Here is an 18,523-nt window from a genome sequence, read left to right as displayed (position 1 = left end):
AATTTCTTATTTTTCTTACTTTAAGAATTTATATTCCAATTTTTTTTATATAAACTGTAGTTATAATAAATCCTCTGTCTGTTTTCAAAATTTTTTAAATATTAAAAATAAAATTTAAATTAGTTTATTGCATATAACTAAACAGAGACATGCCTATAACTAATGTTCAGACTAATTTTTTTTAATTCTTTCATATATATGCATATGTAATTTAGGTGGCGTTAGTAACACAATTTTAATCAGTTTTCTGTTTTTAAAATTTAAAAAAATTCCTAAATTATGTTGTACAAAACTATTTTTATTTTTCAATTTTTAATTAAAAATCAAAATTTTAAAAACAAAAAAAGTCACTTTCAATATTTTGTTAAATAGTTTTTTTTCTTAATCAATATTTTAGACTCTGACTAGATCCCCGGACCCAAACCCGGCCTTGGCCCTGGCGCCGAACCAAGCCCTTGACCCCGACTCGGACTTGACCTTGTACCTAGACCTGACTTAAATAAAATAAAAAATTTAAAATGAAAATGAACTTTACAGAACATACTTTTATTTTTATTTTTTATTTTTAAAATTAAAAAATAAAAATGGTTATAGAACGCATTTTTATTTAAAAAATTTATTTTTATTTTTATCATAAAAAAATGTTACTAAACGACACCTTAATTAAGACCCAAAATTTAAAATAATTAATTATAAATTAAAGAAATGCATGCATGCTTTTGGGGGATATATATAATTAAATACTAAAAAAGAAGACAAAAGATGGCATATTCGAAACATTACTCAAAACACAAGGGTCACTATAGTAAAATCACATTCTCTTTTTCAAAAAAACAAATTGGGGTTGTGTAAGTAGGGAGAGAGGACACCTATTGAGGCCACTATCATTATTTTTTCCCTTATAAAAAGGTTCCTAAGGTACTCTTCCATTTCCCAAACCATTCCAAATTGCTAGCTCACTCATTTTCATAGAGAGAGAGAAAAAAAAAGAAAGGAAGCCATGAACAACACTAATAATAATCAAGTTGAAGATCATATGGTACTCTATACCCAGTTGTACCCTGGTGTTTACCCCCAAATGGTACCTCAACAAGGTTTGTACTTTGATCAAATAAAGCACAAATTTATTATTAGCTAGTCCTTTCCTAGTTTTGCATTATGTTTTGTTTTTTTTCTTTCTCTTATTAATTGATGGATTTATGATTTTATTTATTTAGGTGAGACAAAAACAAAACGACGTCGTAAGAAGAGCAAAAGCGCTAAGGAAGAAAGCGCTTTGGCAAGAAAGAGGAAATTAAGCGATGAACAAGTGAACCTTCTTGAGATGAATTTTGGGAGTGAACATAAGTTAGAATCGGAAAGAAAGGACCGTTTGGCTGCGGAGTTAGGACTTGACCCTAGACAAGTCGCTGTTTGGTTCCAAAACAGAAGGGCTCGTTGGAAGAACAAGAAATTGGAACAAGAATACTCTAACTTGAAAAAAATTCATGACTCTGTTGTTCATGACAAATGCTGTCTTGAATCTGAGGTACTATACTTCACTCTCTCTCCTCTTTTCCCTCTCTAATATTTATTTATTTATTTATTATATTTCTTCTATAACGTGTATTGTATTCAACATGTCTTGACTTTGGATTTCGTTAACCCATGTGGGGTTTGAGTATTTATCCAAATCCAAACAAGGTCTAAATAAATTTGGGGCAAGCATGTTTTATTGATTATTCACATTTTTTTTTATAGCTTTGTATGTCATTGTTTTATTTCTTAAAATATATATATGTTTCATCACGTAAATATGTATAAGTTAAATACATCTTATCCTTTAAAGAAGAAAAAAGAAAAGGAAAAAGACAAATGTGACCCACCACACACGAACGTGCATGAGCTCTGGGCTCGAAGAAAGCCATGGTATCATGTTGGGCTTTATTGTAAAAATATTTTAAAAAATGGGGATATTTTTGACAAATAACAGTTACTGCCACCTCATAAGACAGCAAAAGGTACTATATGTTCCGGTCCTCAAGGGTGTCCGTACATACAGTGCTGTTTAAGGTGGTTGGTTTCGGGCTTTTCCCAAGGCCCACCTCAGGGAACATCCACGTGAGCCATTCACGTGGGCCTTTGGGCCCACTTAAGTCTATCAAATCCATGCAAAATTTGACACGACACTCAGTCACTCAAGTCTTTATTTTTTCTTTCATTACTCTCTTTTAGTTTTTAAGTGGTTTTTTTTGGTTATGTTTGCAGGTACTAAAACTGAAGGAACAACTGTCAAATGCAGAGATGAAGATCCAACGGTTGACAGAGCGCGTGGAATGCGTGTCGAGTAACAGCCCTAGCTCTTCAATGTCGATGGAAGCAGTCATGGACCCACCATTTTTAGGAGAGTTTGGAGTAGTGGAAGAATACGACGACGTTTTCTACGTGCCTGATGATAACAACCCTTATATTAACAATGGCATGGAATGGATGAATCTGTATATGTGATTTCTGAATTAGACAATAGTAGTAATTAATATAACTATTAATAAGCATTTTAATCAATTAATTAAGCTAATTAAGTACGTATATTAGGAAGATCTCATCATTGTAGATATAATGATCATTAAAAACTTATTATCATGTAATTAACTAAATCGTTTTCTTCTCTTATTATTATTATCTTATTTATTAATTAATTAGAAGTAGGTCAGCTATATATATACTATATAGATAAGCTTTAATTAATTAGCTGCAGGGGTGTTATTTGACTTCGACTTTATGAAGTTGTTATATATATATTTAGTTTTAATTAAGAATATAACTCGCTTATTTTGACTGGATTAAAATATTTTGGATAAGTTTTAACTTCAATGCTATTTATATGAACATTATATTATATATAGATAATAATATATATAAAAAAAAATGATGAAGTTATTGTATTTAAATTTTTTAAGTTAATCAACTTCTAAGTAAGGCGTTATAACTTATATTTTTTTTTTTTTTGACGTGTAGGCGTTATAACTTATATGATATCATAATAACAATTTTTTACAATGTTAAAAATAATATTAATTCACTAATCCAATCTCCAAAGTAATTCTAACTAATCTTTTATAATCAATTCACATGACTAAATTACCGGAACGTTAGTTCCTGTTAACTATGCTCCCCACGTGGTTTTATTTTATTTTTTAAACACTATATATTATACTTTTGTACAGTACCATGAAGAATATAAGTAAATATAATATTACGTCCAGTAAAATTTATATTTATTAATTATTTATTTATATATAACCTCATACTTTATTTTACAAAAAAATTGCAAATGTAAATGTGAATGTGAATAGACCACGAATTTAATTGGCTGATATAGTAATTAATTCTTTGACAGCACAGTTCAGTCCTCTTTCTTTTTTTATTTTTTATTTTTTTGGCTGGGATCGACTTTATTAGAAGAACAGAGGACAGGAGTACTATATATAAGGTAGAAAATGGTACCTAAAATGCTGAAAGAGTAAGAAAAGCATGACTTTTTTGACTTATGCCATTTTGTTTGACTATTTAGCTTTACGAGAATTTTCTTTTACTCTGATCTTACATGACACGTGTCTCATCTTAACTGGAGCGCAACCTCAAACGTTGGATGCGTTGTCACTACATTAATGTTTCACTGCATTATTCTTGTTTAAAATTTATTTACCTTTTATTTTATCTTTTTGTTTTGGCAGAGGCACCACTTGTTGTAAATATATATTTAATCAGGGGCGGACCCACGTAGAGACGAGGTGGGGCAGTCGACCACCCTAAAAAAAAAAATCGGGAAAAATATATATATATATATTTTAGTTAGTTACAACATATATTTATAAATAAAAGTGATATCTATATGCATAAAATAAACTTTGGTATAATGGTAATATCATTTCATACATCTAAAAGAGTTCATGAGTTTTAATCACAATAAAAGCATGTTTATTTTAATATTTTTATTTTACTTTTTGAACTTCTACCAATAATACTTATATTTAATGTCTTAATTATTGAACCAAATATATTTTATTGTTACGTTTTTTTACTTTATAATGTATTTAATATTAAAATATAAATTTATATTAATTTTTAACATGTTATGCAATGTAGAAAAAAAAAAAAAGATGCACCCCTCACTTATAAAAAAAAAAGTATCGCCCTACCTCAACTTAAATCTTGGGTCCGCCACTGTATTTAATTATATTTTTTTTGAAAGATGAATTCTTTATAATAGATAAGGTTAATTAGAATGAAAGTTAAGGGGACATAATAATTTAATACATGTCAAAGTTCTAGGGACATGATTTGGTAGATATCAAAGTCTGGTGAGCATGGTTTAGTACATAAATAATAACTGAAATAGTAAAATTGAATGAAGTTAGACAAAAGTCCTTAAATTCAACAATCTCAATAGTTTAGGAACATGATTTGGTACATGTCAAAGTTCTGGGTACAAAAATCTTAATTAGCCGATAGATAAATACAGTCGTAAATATAATTAGTGAATTTTACAAAAATATTAGATTCTAGCAAAGTTTACAATTTTATTGTTATACAGACATTTTTTATAAAAATACTATTTTTTATAAAACAACTATAAAATACCAAACATAACAATTAAATAACTAAAAAATAACAATATAATAATAGATGAAATTTAACACAAAACAGAGTATATAAAATATATAATATTTTTTTAAAAAAATTCAACCCTACAATAGAAAAGAGAAAAAGAATAAAATTTGATGTGGTGTAAAAAAGAGTAAGTTGAAAAATACCACTTTTATTAATCAATTAATCAAATTTATCTCTAATTTTATATTTAATTGAAACATACTTCTTTTTATATATATTGTACCTAAAATAACCTGACATAAGAAAATTACATGGAGAGTATCTTGAAGTGATAGGGGTAAAATTAGTACAATATTTAAAGAAAAAAAAAAGTAAAAATGATAGAAGAACAATTTAAAAAGAGTATTAGAGTCTGTAAAAATCCCTTATGCGATGTTGGGCTTCAAGCCTTGCATTTCCGTGTAATGGGCTACGCTCAGATATGGAGTTTACCCAACTAACTTGTTCTTTTTTGTCTTTTTACAAGAGGACGAATTATTTTACATCAATATTGTATTATGTTGTTTTATGATACAAATATTTTACTAATGGACTAATTGGTGACTCATTTATAACGAATCCAAATGTTGGTGCATGCTAAAACCTATATAGGCTTACATTACAAGAGAACTTGAGTGATGAGTTTTACGAGTTTTTCATTTTTGGTACAATTGAGTAGTGAATTAAAGCTTAGTTAACAAAACCTATATATACTGCCCCTCTTCTCATCATTATATCATTATGTGAATCTCTCTCTTTCTACATGACTGTGATTGGGTGAATTATATATGTATATTTTTTTTATAATTGTTGTCCACTAAGCACCCACAAACAAACATTAAAAAGTGACCGTCAAACAACAAAACTAACTATTGCAACTGTAGAAAACAAAGAAAATAACGAAAATAACTAATCAAGAAACAAGTTTGTTATGGCTGTGAGAAAATAGTTCTACTATATTTTTCTATTGTAACTTTTAGTTATAAGATCACTGACCATTCTTATACATAAATAACAATGATTATTCTTATTTAAATTAGTTGAGCAATGTTGAGAAAAATGAAGAAACCAGTGACTAGTAACTTGTCACACCAGTAACCATTTTGCCAATTTATCCTTTGTAGCCGTTGTGGTCCTACTATGCTTTTGCCCTTGGTCTGACAACTCATCATTGAGGCAATCATTGCCACATTAATTTTAGCACGTTTATGTTATTCCCCTGTTATGGAATATTCCCTTTATTGTTAAGATTTGCTGAGGTGTAATGATCTAGAATGATCCTGTAATTATCTATATAAGGAATGAATGAAATCATGCTCATTGAGCTCAACATTATACAAATCATATTCTCTGTTTTTCTTTACTTGGTATCAGAGCTACCATTGGCAAATGTCGACTGGTGAAAACCCAAACCCAGAAATGGCTACAAACCGTTCAGCTCCTACAGGAAATAATGGTACTAACCATTCCACCACCACAGCAGCAAATACAAGCCAGGGAGTAATCGTCCCACAGTTTGGAAGCACTCTAAATCAACCCTTTGCACTCAAGCTGGACAGAAACAATTTTTCATTATGGAAAACAATGGTATCTGCCATTGTCAGGGGACATCGTCTCGATGGATACCTCAAAGGCACCAAGCCCAAACCAGCTGAGTTTATTGCTACTGCTGCAGAAGAAGATGGACAACAAAGTGGAGATCTGGAAATCAATCCAGAATTTGAACAATGGATCGTGCACGATCAACTTCTCATGGGGTGGCTCTACGGGTCAATGACAGAAGGCATAGCTACTGAGGTTATGGGATGCGATTCCTCAGCAGCTCTTTGGCAAGCTCTTGAAGCTTTGTATGGAGCACACTCCAAAGCAAAAATGGATGAATACAGGACCAAAATCCAGACAGCAAGGAAAGATTCTCTTAGCATGGTCGATTACTTGAAACAAAAGAGTCAATGGGCTGATGTTCTAGCCCTGGCAGGTGACCCGTATCCCGAATCTCTTCTTATTTCTAATGTTTTATCTGGTTTGGATCTGGACTATCTTCCCATTTTGTTGCAAGTTGAAGCTAGAGCTTCAACAACCTGGCCAATATTGCAGGATATTTTACTCAGTTTTGATAGTAAGATTGAAAGGTTGAGTGCAATTTCTGGCACCAACAAACAACCAAACAGCTCTACAGGTCCCAATGCCAACTATGCAAACAAGACCCCACACACAGGAGGAAACCAAGGATACTCAGGAAACAACAATGACTCGGGTCACAATGGTGGTCGAAGAGGGGGCCATAACAACAACAACAAGGGAAGATTTGGCACTAGAGGAAGAGGAGGAAGGTCAGGAGGACCGAGACCAACTTGCCAAGTTTGTGGCAAGTATGGACACTCTGCCGCTCACTGCTACAACAGGTTCGATGAGAGTTACATGGGGTCTGTTCCTGCTGGTGCAAACAAACCCAACAATCAGCAACACGCCTCTGCCTTCGTTGCCACACCAGAAATGGTGGAGAATGATTCCTGGTACGCTGATACGGGTGCGAGCAATCACACTACAGCAGATATCAACAACCTGAACCAAAAGGCTAAGTACACGGGTAAGGAAACTTTGACAGTAGGTGATGGTACAAAGTTAAAAATAAACCATGTTGGTACTGGATGTTTATATGCCATTGATAGAGGACCTTTGATCTTGAAAGAGATGTTGCATGTACCTGACATAACAAAAAATTTGATTAGCATTTCAAAATTAACCAGAGATAATAATGTTGATGTTGAGTTTACATCTGATTTTTGTTATGTGAAGGACAAGGAAACAAAGAAGGTGGTTCTTCAAGGGAAGCTTAAAGATGGTCTCTACCATTTCAGTTCACCAAACACAACATCCAACCTCAGCCGTAGTAGTTCATTTAGCTGTCAGTTTACTCCCTTTACTGGTGTCTCGAGTCTGTCTAAGTCCAATGTAACTCAGCATGTTGCTGAAAAGTCTTTTAATTCAATCAAGGACAAATGGCATAGGAGATTAGGCCATCCGTCCACTCGTGTTCTAAATTCTGTGTTATCTCAAGTTAATGAAAAGTGTCTTAAAAAAGATCTTGAGCATTTTTGTGAAGCCTGTCAACTTGGAAAATCTCACCTACTGCCATTTAAAACTAACCATGAAAAAGCTAAGTCTCCTCTTGAATTGGTTCACACAGACATTTGGGGCCCTGCCCCAGTTATGTCCAACACTAATTTTAGATTCTACATACACTTCATTGACGATTACAGCAGGTACACATGGATTTACCCTTTAAAGGCCAAATCCGATGCTCTCTCTGCCTTCACTCACTTCCAAACACTTGCTAAAAATCTCCTTGACAAAAAAATAAAATCTCTTAAATCTGATGGTGGTGGCGAATATCAAGCTTTCAGCAATCATGTTGCTGAAAGAGGCATTAATTTTCAACAATCATGTCCTCATACCTCTGCCCAAAATGGGAGAGCGGAGAGGAAACATAGACACATTGTTGAAATGGGTCTAACTCTCCTTGCTCAGGCTGGCATTCCTCAAAAATATTGGTGGGATGCTTTCCAAACTGCAGTGTACTTGATCAATAGGTTACCTACTCCCGTGCTTAAAGACAAATCACCTTTAGAGGCTCTCTTTGGCAAGAAACCAGATTACAAATTCTTAAAAACTTTTGGCTGCTCTTGTTATCCATGTCTTAGGCCATACCAATCCCACAAATTCCAATACCACTCAACCAACTGTGTTAATCTTGGTTATAGTGATAGGCATAAAGGGTACAAGTGCCTTAGTAGCACAGGAAGACTTTACATTTCAAGAAATGTCATCTTCAATGAAGATGAATTCCCCTTCAAGTTAGGATTCCTCAATACTCATCAAAATGAACAACCAGTTCATGTGTCTGTTCCTTCCTGGACTACTATGCTGAATATACCATTTAGGTCGAGTCAAACTCACTCTGAGCAGTCGAATTCTCAAACAGCCACACAACCAGTTGCTGACCCTGAAGAAACATCATCTGCACATAACAAGAATCAGGTACCTAACTCACCTTCTTCACTAACCTCTGGTGAACCTGAAATAGCTTTTGAAGAGAATCAAAATTCAGGTACTGATTCCACACCCGAGAACATGCCAGCTGATGATCATGAAGAAGTAATACAACCTCCTGCAGCACCCATTGTTCCCACTCATTCTATGATAACCAGAGGCAAGGCCAGAATATTCAAGCCTAAAATGTACCTGGCAGCAGCAAAATGGAAAACAATTCCATATCTTGATGTTCCAACCAATGTGCAAGAAGCTCTAGCACATCCAGATTGGAATCAGGCCATGAATGAAGAAAAAAATGCCCTGGTGAGAAACCGCACTTGGATCCTTGTTCCTTACATGGATGATATGAATATTGTAGGAAACAAGTGGGTTTATAAAATTAAACTCAATCCCGATGGATCTGTTGAAAGACTTAAAGCGCGCTTGGTGGCAAAAGGATTCAATCAAAGGGCCGGTATTGATTATAGCGAAACGTTTAGTCCTGTGGTTAAGGCTTCAACCATCAGAATTATCTTAACCATTGCTGTCTCCAAAGGTTGGGCCATTCGACAACTCGATATAAATAATGCTTTCCTTAATGGGAAGCTTGAGGAAAAGGTCTATATGCAGCAGCCTGAAGGATTCATAGATCCAAACAAACCAAACCATGTCTGCCTTCTCAACAAGTCCCTCTACGGCCTCAAACAAGCGCCTCGTGCTTGGTTCGATAAACTTAAGTCTACCTTAATGAACTGGAAGTTCATGAACTCTCGAGCCAATCCCTCACTGTTCTGGTTTGCAAATTCAACAGATATTATAATAGTGCTTATCTACGTGGACGACATCATCATCACGGAAAATGATGCTCTCAAACTTCAACAATTTGCAGATAAGCTGAATCAAGTCTTTGCCCTCAAGGACCTTGGAGACTTACACTACTTCTTAGGCATTGAAGTGGTGCGTGATGAAACAGGAATTTACATGAGCCAGTCAAAATACATCCATGAACTGTTGAAGAAAACTAACATGATGCATGTGAAGCCTTGCCCAACTCCAATGACAGTTGGAAAAATGCTTTCAATTTCTGATGGAGAACCTTTGGAGAATCCAACCGAGTATAGGAGTATAATTGGTGCCTTGCAATACTTGACACACACCAGACCCGACTTAAGCTTCTCTGTAAATAAGCTAAGTCAATTCCTTAAGGCACCAACAACAGCCCATTGGTCAGCAGCAAAAAGAATTCTGAGGTATTTAAAAGGAACTTTGTTCCACGGGTTACACATCAAGGTGTGTGATAGACTTAACTTGATTGGTTTTTCGGATGCCGATTGGGCAAGTTGTCCAGATGATAGAAGATCAACAGCTGGATACTGTGTGTACCTTGGAGATTCTCTGGTGTCCTGGTCTTCAAAGAAACAAGCAGTCGTTTCCCGTTCGAGTACAGAATCAGAGTACAGAGCATTGGCTCAAGTCTCAGCAGAATTGACTTGGATTCAATCACTGCTGCAGGAACTGAAATTTCCCTTGCCAACAACACCAGTAACTTGGTGTGACAACTTAGGAGCAAGTGCTCTGGCCACAAATCCCGTCTATCACGCACGAACTAAGCATATCGAACTGGATGTCCATTTTGTACGTGATAAAGTCCTGAACAAGCAGCTGGAGATACGATACATTCCTTCACACGACCAAACTACAGATTGTCTCACCAAAAGCCTCACTGGTTCTCGTTTTCATTTTTTGATTGACAAACTAGGTGTGGTTGAATCCCCACTTAGTTTGAGAGGAGGTGTTGAGAAAAATGAAGAAACCAGTGACTAGTAACTTGTCCCACCAGTAACCATTTTGCCAATTTATCCTTTGTAGCCGTTGTGGTCCTACTCTGCTTTTGCCCTTGGTCTGACAACTCATCATTGAGGCAATCATTGCCTCATTAATTTTAGCACGTTTCTGTTATTCCCTTGTTATGGAATATTCCCCTTATTGTTAAGATTTGCTGAGGTGTAATGATCTAGAATGATCCTGTAATTGTCTATATAAGGAATGAATGAAATCATGCTCATTGAGCTGAACATTATACAAACATATTCTCTGTATTTCTTCACTAGCAATTCATTTTCTATTATTCATTTTTTTTACCTTCCTCTCTATATATATATTCTGGTCAAGTTAAAAACTCTATTTTTTGAAGTTCTTGTATGGTATAAAAGAAAGTCTACATGACCCAATCTCCAAGTTTCACAAATCTTCATTATCCAAATCATGCGTACAAACTCAACAAAACAATATATAGTCTCCAGCAAGCTCCTCAAGCCTGATTTGACACACTTAAAACACTCTACTGCAATGGAGATTCAGAAACTCAAGGTCAGATACTATTCTTTTCTACATACAGAAACACAATTCTCTATTACTATTATTAGTGTATGTTGACGACATCTTCATCACATGTGCTGACACAACATAAATTCAGACCATTATCAGTGCATTACAATCTCAATTTGCACTAAAACAACTTGAATCAGTGAGTTATTTTCTTAGTTTTGAGGTCATTCGAGACAATGCCACTATTTTCTTCATTCAACGAAAATAGACAAAAGATCTACTCACTCGCACAAAAATGCTAGATGCAAAACCACAGTCTACACCAATGTGTGCAAGCTTCAAACTGTCTAATTTGTGCTCTACAATATCTTTGCAACATCAGGCCTGGCATTTCATTTGCAGTAAATCAGTTGAGCCAATATATGCAAAAACCAACTACTGAACACTGGGGTGCCTGTAAACGTGTACTTCGATACATTGCTTGGACATTACATCTTGGCCTTATGTTCACCCCTGCAACCAATCTCAACTTGACAGGCTACACATACTCAGATTGGGCAGGATGTCAAGATGATCGTAAATCTACCTCAGGCTATGGCATCTTCCTCAGAGACAATCTCATAAGTGGGTGTTCAAAGAAACAACAAGTAGCGGCCAGGAGTAGCACTGAATCTAAATATAGAGCTTTAGCTTTAGCCACATCTGAAGTCATCTGGATTCAATCACTCCTGTCAGAAATCTCAGTAGAAATTCCTCAATGTCCCATATTGTGGTGTGATAATTTTGGAGTTGGATCATTAGCCTCAAATTCAGTTGTTTCATGCTCGAACTAAACATATCGAGATAGACCTTCATTTATTCAGGGATCGTGTCTTAGCTCAATAATTGGAACTGCGTTATGTGGACTCCATCAATCAAACAGTTAAATTTTTTATAAAACCATTACCTGTTTCATCGTTTATTTTCTTAAGAAATAAGTTAATACTAGGTGTCCACCCGTGTCACTTAAGGGGGATATTGTAACTGTAAAAACCTAAGAAAATAAAAAAAATAACTAATCAAGAAATAAGTTTGTTATGGCTGTTAGAAAAGAGTCCAATTGTAAGGTCACTGACCATTCTTACACATATAAATAACAAGGTCTACTCTGAATTAGTTGAGCAATTCATTTTCCATTGTCCATTTTATTTTCACCTTCCGTTCATTCTTGCTCTCTCTGTTTGTATTCTAGTCAAATTAAGAACTTTGTTCTTTGAAGTTCTTGTACCAACAAACAAGGAGTTAGACTCCACAGAAGAAAATTCGTAAAAAAATTGTGATAGCCATCTTAATAGTACACTACTAATATTGAGAAGAGCTATGTGTGTGTTTTATCTCATATAAAAGTATATATGTATTGAGAAGACTAAATGTTATGTGTAATTAAAATTTATCAATATATATTCAGATGAAAAAAATAACTAACTACAAAACCAGCAAATAAAAACCAGGAACATTACCCTAAGACATCAAACAAATATTTTTTTTAGCCATTATTGGTCACATATTAAATACCCATCTATCAAATGACACTTGTTGGTGTCTTAACACGTCAATACAGATCACACTTTAATAAAAATTATTACAACAACACTTACCGCAAATATCTTTTATCAGGGTGTCCCCTTTTATCGACAACATTATACGTCGATATTCAACATATAAATTAGTTAGTGATAACTTTGTTGAGAACAACTATCACAAACTTTGCTCTTGTGAGCTAGCCTTGTTGTCCTTATAATCTCTCTCTATTGATTAATATAAATGATCCAGTTTCTACTAAAGTAGAGAGAATGAGCAATTCAGTCCATTAGTTCTACCTTTGCTCCATTTCTCATTTTCTCTCATCTTTGTCATTGTTCTTGCTCAAAAACTTTGCTAGTTGCAGAGTCTTTTACGGTATTTGAGCTACAATTACTTCAAATGCCTTGAACGATCCTCAACTAATAAATCAACAACCTTCAGCTACTCCAACCAAAATTTCAAGCAGCTCTAGCAAGAAGAAATTAAGAAGTAGATTTTCCAAACAATAATTTACTTTCATTGAGTCTTTGTCTCGATTGATCGAATTATACTCTATGGAGATCACTCATTTTTGCAGCAACTCGAGCTTACAATCTCAATGGATACATACTCAGCACCATTCCAATTCCATCTCTGCTTCTTGTAGGTAATGTACTAAATCTCAATCATCATAAATGAATTCGTTTCTATCAATTCCTTGTGCATTGGCTAATAAATTTTGTCACTAAACCAATGCTTGGAGACATCATTAATTGCAATTATTCTGCTGCGATTTGGAGCACATTTGAGTAACTCTTTGCAACCAGATTTAGAGTCAGACTTCTACAAATTAGGAATCTTCTTCAAACAACAAAGAAAGGATCTCAATCCACTGAAGAGTACATACTAAAAATGAAATGGTATGCTGATGCTCTCGAAACAGCAGGCCAACCATTAACAGATGATGATTTGATCTTGTACTTTCTTGATAGTTTAGGACGTTAATACAAAGCTGTGGTGGTAAACTTAACATCTAGATCTGATTCTCTCTCACTCCAAGAAGTCCAGTTTATGCTCCACAATCAAAAAATGAGAATCAATCAACTTACAACTCATTCTTTAACAAATGTCCAAGAAAATCTTGCAAACATGTTTGTCAACAATGGATTTCAAAGATCAAACAACTATTCTGGAAGAGGTTATCATGGTCCATACGAAGGAGGAGGAAGAAACTACAATAACAATGGAGGAGGTGGTAGCAATAGACCTATGTGTCAATTATGTGGAAGGGCTGGACATACTACTGTGAAGTGTTATCACAGGTTTGACATTACCTACAATGGAGATCAATGTGCTAGTTCTTTCACCTCCAACCCCTCCTCAATACCTAATTCATCTCCTCAAGCTCACTTATTTGAGACTACATCCACACTAGATATCTATGGGGCTTGGTACCTCGATAGTGGAGCAACACACCACATCACCAATTATCCTCAACACATGACTCAAACTGCTAACTATCAAGGAAAGGCTAAGGTCATTATTGGTAATGATTTCTCTCTTCTTATCCATCATATAAGCTATAGTTTAGTCAAAACTAATTCCCTAAACAAATCTCTATTGGTGCAAGACATTTTTCATGTGCCTAGTGTTACTAAAAGTCTACTTAGCATATCTTAATTTACCAAAGAAAAGTATGTCCCTCTTCAATTTGATTATGTGTGTTATCTTATAAAGGACAAGGCTATCAATCAAATTCTTTTTTGGAGTAATCTCAATGAAGGCCTCTTGTTATTTGTGTTTTCAGAAGGATGACACGTGACATTTTTCAAAGAATGATCAAGCAAGAATTGCTTGGGCCAAAGTCCTTCTACAAAAGAAGTGTTGGGATTTATGCCCTAAAAATAAGTAATTAATGGATAATATATTATAGAATATATAAAATACAATTATAAAATAAATGAATACATTAATTATAAAAGTATAATTTATAAATATATTGTGGTGAATCCAATTGACCTCATTCAAGAACATACACAACAAAAAACATTAACATAAAACCAGAATTGAAAATGCAAGCTCAAAACTAGCAATGAACATTTAAACAAGCATAAACTATAAACTGAACAATCAATGGTAATGGTGTTGGGTTTTATGCCCTAAATAAAACTCATTTCAATATAATCAGATTTACTTATTAATATAGATCAGAAATAACATTTAATGTTGCATGGTTCACATGATTTATTTCATGATTATATGTACATAATGTATAAATTCATCTGAAACCCTTTTCACATACTTGATCCTGTTTATTGTGCCGTCAACACATTGGAAAGTAAACATGACTATGTGAATAAAGTTTCCTAGATTTATCGACACATGTGGTTTTACTGATATGATAATCTACAACAAGAGTTTACTTGTATTTGGAGAAATACTATGTTCTTTCCAGAACATTGGTTAAAGTAAAGCTCAGGTTGGATGCATGGAGTATGCATCGGAAGGGACCGATATTGAACTTTGACTTAGATTTATTAAACTTACCGTAATATCTATTCAAGTCAATATCGCCAAGTTGATCCTAGATCAAATGATCTTAATCCTGATATGATTAGGCTCAATCTTGAAAGGCTATTCGTGTTCTTTGATTTGTTAGTTAAGCCTACTTTTAGGTCAGGGTGATACGTACATTTTGGGAACACGGTAGTGCAATTGAGTGGGAGCGCTATCATAAACATGGAATCTATAGCTTCTATCTGGCGAATAGTAAGCAAAGGATGATCTCCTTCGAGCTTGACCAAACGAACATAAATGGTGGAGTACTCATTTCACATAAGCTGAAATATCATTTATACGGGGTCAAGTGTTTTAAGGAATAAATACATTGTAGGGTGTAACGGTAATTTAATCCCTTTACAAGTGTAGATCATTCATATAGAGGATCATTGATCACATTAGGATTATAACAATGGATAACTAATGATGTGTCTATATGGTGGAACATATAGAGCATTCTATATACTGAGAGTGCAATTCTAAGTTCTATGCGTGGATTCAACGAAGAATTAATAAGTTAGTGAATTTTAGTGCTAAATTCTTGATCTACTTATTGGAAGCTCGGTTATATAGACCCATGGTCCCCCCACTAGTTGAGATAATATTGCTTGTAAGACTCATGTAATTGGTTTTGATTAATCAATTATAATTCACAAGTTAGACTATGTCTATTTGTGAAATTTTCACTAAGTAAGGGCGAAATTGTAAAGAAAGAGTTTATAGGGGCATATTTGTTAATTATGATACTTTGTATGGTTCAATTAATAAATATGATAAATGACAATATTATTTAATAATTATTTATAGTTATTAAATAGTTAGAATTGGCATTTAAATGGTTGAATTAGGAAATTGGTATTTTTGAGAAAATCAGATACAAAAGGTGTTAAAATTGCAAAATTGCAAAAAGCAAGGCCCAATCCACTAAGTGTAGGGCCAGCCACTTTTGTAGGAAATTTAAACTGATTTTTTCATTATTTTAATGCCATATAATTCAAATCAAACCCTAGTGGAATGCTATAAATAAATAGTGAAGGCTTCAGGAAAATTACACACTTTCTGAATCAGAAAAACCTGAGCCTCCACTCTCTTCTCTAGCCGCCACTCTCTCTCTCTTTTCTTCCTCAATATTTCGAACCTCTCTTAGTGATTAGAGTAGTGCCCACACACATCAAGTGATACCTCAATCATAGTGAGGAAGATCGTGAAGAAAGATCATCAGCAAAGGAGTTTCAGCATCAAAGATTCAGAGAAAGAGATCCAGGTTCAGATATTGATAATGCTCTGCTACAGAAAGGAATCAAGGGCTAGATATCTGAACGGAAGGAGTCATATTATTCCGCTGCACCCAATGTAAGGTTTCTTAAACTTTATATGTGTTTATTTTATCGTTTTAGAAAGTTCATATTTAGGATGTTAATAAACATACTTGTGAGTAGATCTAAGATCCTGGTAAAATAAATTCCAACAACTGGCCTCAGAGCCATGGTAATTGATTTACTTACATGTAATTTGGACTTTAAAACGATTATTTGTATGTTCTTTGGATGGTATCATGTTGTATTGAGTGTTATTTGATGATTGATTGATGATTGTGAAATTTTCGTGAAAAATAATTGTTATTTCGGTTCTGGCATTATTTTTATTGGATAGTATGGAAAAAATTAAGCAAGTTAGCCTTTTACAGAACTCAATTTGGATTTTATTTGAATTAGTTATGATTTTTTAAAGATTTGACAAAATCGGAAATTTTGTCTTGATAGTTTCTATGATCGCAGAACTGTCCGTACAGTTTCGAATTTTTTTCAATTTTCTTCAATTTTTCATACTTTTTCATGGAATTAACTTCCAATTTTTTGTATGGTTTTGTATATATACTATTACTATTCCTAATTCAATTCTAATTATCATTTTGAATTAATTTAAATTTTTTTTTAATTTAATTCAAGATATTAGTGTAATTTGAATTTGAATAGAATTAGTATTTATCTTTTTGCTTAAAAATCTATCTTATTTTTAAATTTGATTATATTTTTTTAAATTTAAGGTCAGATATTTTAAGATATTTATAATATCTTTTAAGATATTTAAAAATATCTTATCTTTTAAAGATATTTATAATATCTTTTAAGATATTTTAAAAATATCTTATCTTTTAAGATTTTTTAATTAAATCTTTTTAGATATTTTGACCATATTTAAATTTAAAATAAGATATTTATAATCATGTAATTTTAAATAGATATAAGATATTTTGCTAATTTTTTAAATTTTGTTATTTTATTTATTTAAATTACATTTAAAAATTTGAAAAAGATATTTATTTATCTTTTCTAATTTTTTATTTAATTTTTATTTATAAAATAACATTTAAAATTTAAAAGTAGTTAGCAAATTTTTGAAATGATATTTAGGTTGGTTGAAACCTAATTTTTCAAAAATTGTAGGTTTAATTTTAAATTTTTTTTAAAATTTCGAATTTTTTTTTAAATTTTTTAAAATTTTCGAATTTTTTTTTTTATTTATTTAATTAATTATTTTCGAAATTAAATATTTAATTTAAAATTAAATAAATCCTACATCCAACTATCCAACTAACCTTGTTGCAGGAGTATGTGTTTTAGCTTATGTGTAAGTTTTTAAAACCTATTATTACTTGATTGCAAATAGCCATGGTTACTTTTTGCCAGATCTAATGATCTGATGGCTCCCTTGGTCAAGTTAATAATTTGTAACAGGTAAATTTTACAATCTTCTTTCATCTGTGTATGACCTAGCAACATGATAGGACCCATCCAAAGTGTGCCTGTGTGAGCCTATGTGTTTAATTTGATTATAGATACATATAGGTTGTTGTTGCTAAAATAAATTATCATAGTTCTTGATAGAATTTATTTAGGCCCATTTAGTTATTGGGCTTACTCAATGAATAACAGTTGTTCTTATTAAGGTTAAATTCCTCTCTTTTGGGCCTTGTGTGAGAGTTGGGAGCCATAGAAGTGGGTACGACATACCGAACTCCAAGACTCCCTCACACAAACCACCCCAATTGTGAAGGCCCATTTGCCTGATTTGAATGACTGTACTAGGTTAATTACACTAGTTTAACCTAATAAAAATTGATTAGCAACATAATTAATTTCATTTATTTTGAAATTAATTTAAGAAAAACATAGTTTAAAGAATTTTTTTTATTCTAAGCTAAACTATGTGTATTTTCTTGTATTTAATTAAATATAGAATTATAACCATCTAGATTCTTTCTGGAACTTAATTTAAATTTTTCATTAAATATTCCTATTTAAGTTGATATTTAGTTATCTTCAACTAACCAACTTAAATCTGAATATCTTTTGAATTCAAAATTTCAAAATTAAGTTGAGGAATTTTAGGCATTGGTTATTAAGATTCTTTAGATATTTTTTAA

At 33.0% G+C, this 18,523-nt stretch overlaps 1 protein-coding gene across 1 annotated transcript; it reads left to right on the top strand.

The window, feature by feature from the left end:
* Positions 1–885: 885 nt before the first annotated feature.
* LOC115714457 (homeobox-leucine zipper protein ATHB-40) lies at positions 886–2,655 on the top strand. The gene is made up of 3 exons (XM_030643176.2): positions 886–1,094; positions 1,218–1,528; positions 2,248–2,655. Exons 1-3 carry the CDS (start codon positions 1,001–1,003, stop codon positions 2,485–2,487), a joined length of 645 nt encoding a protein of 214 aa, XP_030499036.1. The 5' UTR covers positions 886–1,000; the 3' UTR covers positions 2,488–2,655.
* The last annotated feature ends 15,868 nt before the right edge of the window (positions 2,656–18,523 follow it).

The sequence above is a fragment of the Cannabis sativa genome, chromosome 4 (assembly GCF_029168945.1).
Source record: "Cannabis sativa cultivar Pink pepper isolate KNU-18-1 chromosome 4, ASM2916894v1, whole genome shotgun sequence".
Taxonomy (NCBI): domain Eukaryota; kingdom Viridiplantae; phylum Streptophyta; class Magnoliopsida; order Rosales; family Cannabaceae; genus Cannabis; species Cannabis sativa.
This window is presented reverse-complemented; position numbering and strand designations above follow the sequence as displayed.